This window comes from Peromyscus leucopus, chromosome 10 (genome assembly GCF_004664715.2).
Source record: "Peromyscus leucopus breed LL Stock chromosome 10, UCI_PerLeu_2.1, whole genome shotgun sequence".
In the NCBI taxonomy this organism is placed as follows: Eukaryota; Metazoa; Chordata; class Mammalia; order Rodentia; family Cricetidae; genus Peromyscus; species Peromyscus leucopus.
In genome coordinates this window covers 27299070-27304205 of record NC_051071.1, presented here as the reverse complement: position 1 = coordinate 27304205, position 5136 = coordinate 27299070, and the positions used below count along the sequence as shown (strand labels likewise).

General features: G+C 49.2%; 1 protein-coding gene across 1 annotated transcript in view; it reads right to left on the bottom strand.

The window, feature by feature from the left end:
* Positions 1-547: 547 nt before the first annotated feature.
* Myo1g (myosin IG) overlaps positions 548-5136 on the bottom strand; it is a 14942-nt gene continuing 10353 nt past the window's right edge. The window contains exon 15 of the mRNA XM_037208841.1: positions 548-676. Within this exon, the coding sequence (XP_037064736.1) occupies positions 548-676 (129 nt within the window). The remainder of the gene's footprint in view (positions 677-5136) is intronic.

Sequence of the window (5136 nt, the reverse complement as noted above, 5' to 3'; positions counted from 1 at the left end):
CCTCTATACATGCGCCATACATGCCCAGCAATGATAAAAATAAATCGAAAAGGAAAGTTAAACACATTCAGGAAAAATCTCATTCTTGGGACACTTCAATAGAGAAGGGAAACCCCATGTCCACAAAAGGCCACTAGGGAAGCCTTATTAAAGGGGCCTCACACTGTGGACAACCCCAATGGCTGGTGTTGTCCCAACATCAGATGAAGAAAACTAGGTAGAGTATATCCATGCACTCTCAACACAACACAAAATAACACTGTTCAACCACAAAATGGACCAAATTTCTAACACCTATACAGCTGTACCTCCAAAGCATCAGTCATGAAATCCCAGGGGAGACCACACACTGTTGACTCATGTCACAGGGAGCAAGTTCTAGAATAGTAGCCTCCATCAAAATGGATCAGAAACTGCTGTGGATACCATGCCTGGTAGGAGCCAGGGGGCTTTCTGGAATGCTGGGAATGTTGCTATTGTTACAGGAGTAGTCAGGTCCTGCTCGGCACCTGCACCGCACACCTCACCAAGGCAACCCCAGTCTTGCTCAAATCACCTCAAGTTTCACAATCTGACCAGCCCCTTCCTTCACAGCCCCTGACACATCTGGAGCAGGCTCTGGCCATCCATCCTCATCCACAGCTGCAGAGACTGAGGGCTGTGAACCCTGCACCAGCTACAGAATTAGGGGACCTCCTAGGCTGCATTGCCTTCCAAGGGTAGGAAGCAAGTCAGCAGGAAAGGGCATCCCAAAATGAAGAGGCTGCAGAGACCAAAGGACTAAGTTCTTCTAATATTACTGACCCTAAATGGTCACAGAGCCTGCAGAGGGGTTGGAAAACCCCAGAGGGCATCAACTCCTGCCAAAGCTGGATGAATCATTCATCACTCACTCACTCTCATTTGTATTCTGAATACAACTGGGTCAAAAGACTCCAAATCACAGATAATGACTTGCATCTGAGTCAGCAGCCTCCTCCCCACCTTCCTAGGCTCACAGCAGGAGCATCTACTAGTGCCAGGATGATGGGGTGACTTCCCTGCCCCAGGCCACTGTGTGTCCCACTGCAGGAGACTCAGGCCAGAAGACACCCAGAGTGATCATGCACACCCACCCTCATCCCTATTTTGCAAGCATCCTCTCCCCAGCTTCCTCTCTAGGGTGAGCAGCCTGAGGAACCAATTTCAGGAGCATGGGGCATGGTTACCACTGTGTGCAGGGCCCATTGCCCTAGATGGGGCCAGTGTCACCATTCAGAACAGCCTCCACATGGTGGTGGTCCTCAGCTCCTGGGAGAAAGCAGAAAGTGCCACCCCATCCCATGGAGACCCCATGGGACCTCCCAGGCCTGGTTCTCCACCAGGGCTGCCAGGTGCTCCCAATCTGCCCCGGAATACACTCATCTTAACCATCACATTTTCAACCCAGTTCTTCCTGTGGCTCTTGGTGTTAGCAACAACAATTTAACCAATCCCTGTACCATATACATAGACATCACCAGCCCATCCTGTGCCCTGGAACCACAGGCCTTTCTTCTGGAGTTCCCAGTATTTCATCTTGCCTGGTAGGATACCAGGAATTAGCACAGCCCCTGCAGCTTCCAGAGTGCTCTGCCTCCAGGATGAGGAAGGACTGGGGTCAGGATCAGACTGGAGGTGTGCCTAAGTCCACCATGGTAGCCCTCAGAGGACCTGATAAAACATGCAAACTATATCTTTAAGCCATGTCAGTCTGTATCACAAAAGGGGGCTCCGTGTATTTAAAAGGGGCCTCCCAAGGCTGTTTCATTCATAGAATGGCTGGCAGGAAGCCCCTGGAGCAGGCTGGCAAGAATACTCGTGTTTAAGTTCAAAAGGTGGGTACCAGAAAATTTAGGATGCAGTGGTGCCATGCATTCTATCCCTGCCCCAGGAAGTCAGAAGTCAGGGGATTTTGAATTGTAGGCAGCCTTGGCTATATAGGGAAACCCTCTAACAGGAAAAGAAATTAGGTGCTGTGAACTCATGGGTATAGTGTGTGCCTGAAGTTCCATTGTAAGGATATGTGGTGAATGACACAGGAAAAGCCCCCCTTTCCTGAGTTACAGGCAAGGGGGAACATCATTGAACACTTAGGAACTGCAACAGCAATGGCTTGGTTCCCGTTTACTGCCAGCAGAAAGCAAGAGAAGGCCAGAGGCAGAGATGCTGTTGAGGATAAAGGCCCTCTAGTGAGGCAATTTCTAAACAGAAGGCTAAGAGACAACAGGGAGCAGCCCTTGGGGACACTGGAGAATGAATATCCAGGCAAAGGCCACAGCACCAGGAGGTCATAAGAGGGGTGAGAAGGATGTGTGGCATGTGAGGAGTGGGGAGACAGTGAGCCTGGAGCTGACAGAGAGGGAAGGTCAGAGGAAGAGCACTGGGACAACGCTGCTGGGTGTGAGCCATGGGGTGACTGATCACAACTGCTCCAGCAGGCACAGGAAGAACAGACCTCAGGGCAGCAAGTGTGGCACTTGGATACAGCAGGGAGCAAAGCAAAGCAGGTCTGCAGGACTCTAATGAAATGTGACATGGCAGCCATGGGGCTCAGAGTAGTCTTGGCTCTCGTACCTTAACACCAGAGGGATAGGGTTGAATCTGGGGGAAGAGGCATGCAAGAACCCCAAATGTGTTCGGGGACATATAGGTGTGAGAAGTACAAGGCATTCAGACCACCCACAATGTGGTGCTAGCCTTCCATCTATCCTGGATGTGGATTCCAACCAGATGGCCTTCCTTCTGCAGCCTGAAAGTTTCTGAAAACTCACATTTTCTTTACTAACACTCTCTCCTAATGAAAATCTAACGCATCTGTGAGGACCAGTAGCCCAATGTACAGGAGGGAGAGGGAAGGGGCGGTGGGGGTGGAGTCAAGGCATGGATTGGAAGTTGTGGCCCCGCCCCGGAAGTGACATGTGGACACAACCAGTTAAAAGGCCTACCAGGCTTTAGTCTGGGGGGTGGGTGGGGGACATGAAGCTCCTGCAGTCATCTTACAGAGCAGATAGTCTCCAACCTTCGGCCAGCTTGCAAAAGACTTAAAAGCCTGCAATTAGGGCTTAAACAAAAAAGTCTTGCTTTTCCCTGGGTACACTTAGGAACTCTCCTTCCTTGAGGCAGAAACTATATGAAGTACTTTCTAGACCTAAATTCTCACTCTCTCTCCTCCTGTTCTTAAAACTTCCTAGTAACAAAGAAGATGGCAGGGGTAATTTCTTAAAAGTGCGGGTGGAATGGGGGGCATGAGGGTTGGAACTGGGCTGGGCAGGGGTAATTTTCCTAAAAGCAGGGGTGGTGTGGTGGGGGTGAGGGTTGGAACTCTAGGCTGGGCAGGGGTAATTTCCTAAAAGCCGGAGTGGCATTGGGGGGAGTGGCCTGAGGGTTGGAACTCTGTTGGTAGAGGGTAAAGAAAGCAAAGCATGATGCTTGTTCTCAGTCTCATGATGGTTCCCTAGGACAAAGTGAAGACTTCTAGCTACTTGTTTGAAAAGCTCTGAAACCTGAAAGAACCCCAAAAGAACCCCCAGGGGAGATCTTCCTTCAGGAGAGACCCCAAACCCAAGGAACACACCGAAACCACAGATCAGATGCAAAAACAAGAGGGTTTATTAGACCAGGTACCTGGGGCCAAATCTCTCGGAGGACTTGCGCGCCTTCCTAGGGCAAGGGGACTTTTTATGGATTCCAGGGGCAAAGGGCGGTTACAGAAGTGAGAAGCATAGTTACAGGGTCCCTATTGGTTGTTTTAAAGAAGGCCAGGGTGAACTTGGGGTCGCGTTCTTTAATTATCAGAAGTTTGATGGGTGGCTGACTTGGCCTTGCACAGGGTATAGTGGGTGTTTTTCCAGCCCAGCCGCTTATTCTTCAAGGCCAGGGGCCTGCCATAAAATATCCTGATTTAACTCAACTGTCTTTTTCCCAAGGCCGCTGACCACAATTATCCCCTTCTCTAGGCCGGATGGCTGGCCACAGTTATCTCTCTCTCCCAAGGCCGGATGGCTAGCTAGTCACAGCTGTGAACTCCAGTTTTTCTGATTCCTTCAGAATGGCAATTCTTAGGCTAAGTTATTGGGGGGGGCATTACATCGGCCCAACGCCCCATGTCCTCATAATGGAGTAGGGGGTCTTTCAAACCCTAGTTGGGAAACCAGAAAATTGATCTTTCAAAGGGGAACGCTTAGAATTTGCCTTAGATGAAAGTCAAATTCTGCTTTAGAAGTTGGAGCCAGGTTTGTCCTGCTAATTACTCTGCAGGTCAGACCGACCCCTTCTCTTGGTTCACCTGGATACCCACCCGTTTCCTATCCGGGCTGATCTTAGCTCATCCTCTTACTCTTAAGTTGCTAACTAGTTAGTGGTTAGATGAATTTACAGCCTACAGGACCAAGTTTCATAGGAGAATGTTTTTAAACGTCCTTAGGTCCTATGTGGGAGCCTCAGTGTTACTTGAAACTGTGTCGTTTTCCTTAGTACCTGGTCTCTTGTGCTCTGACACATCAACATTGAGGTTCTGGGAATGCTACCTCCTGCTCTGTGACATCTGTTGTCCATTAGGATTCCGGGTCTAGGGGTTCCTACTTGGTTAACTTCTCAAAACTATTGACTTAGTCACAACTTTTCTTAATGAGTCTCACCTGCTACAACCTTGAAACTATAACTAATGAGTCCCACCTGCCCTAACTTTGAATCTGTAACCAATGAGTCTCAGCTGCCCCAACTTTGAAACTGTAACCATTGAGTCTCACCTGCCCCAACTTTGAAACTAACTAAGGAGTCTCACCTGCTGCACACTTGACTCTGTAACCAAGGTATGTTACCTGCCCCAGCCTTGAAACTGCAACCTTCTAGGGCCCTAGCCTGCTCTGTTGCCCACTTGATAGCTGACATTAGTCTCAAGGCTTGGACAGAGAACCTCCAAACTAATGTAGCTCCTTAACTACAGTTATGACTTAAAACAGTCCCTTTGTTACTCTAGCTACCTTAATGCCCAGTGTAGATGAAAAACATGTGGCTGGCTCTGGTCTAACTCTGTGCTAGAGATGTTTTCTCTAACAGCAAGTTCTGTTCTTGGATTCTGGGACAGAAGATCATGTAGGCTGTGAGTTTCTGATT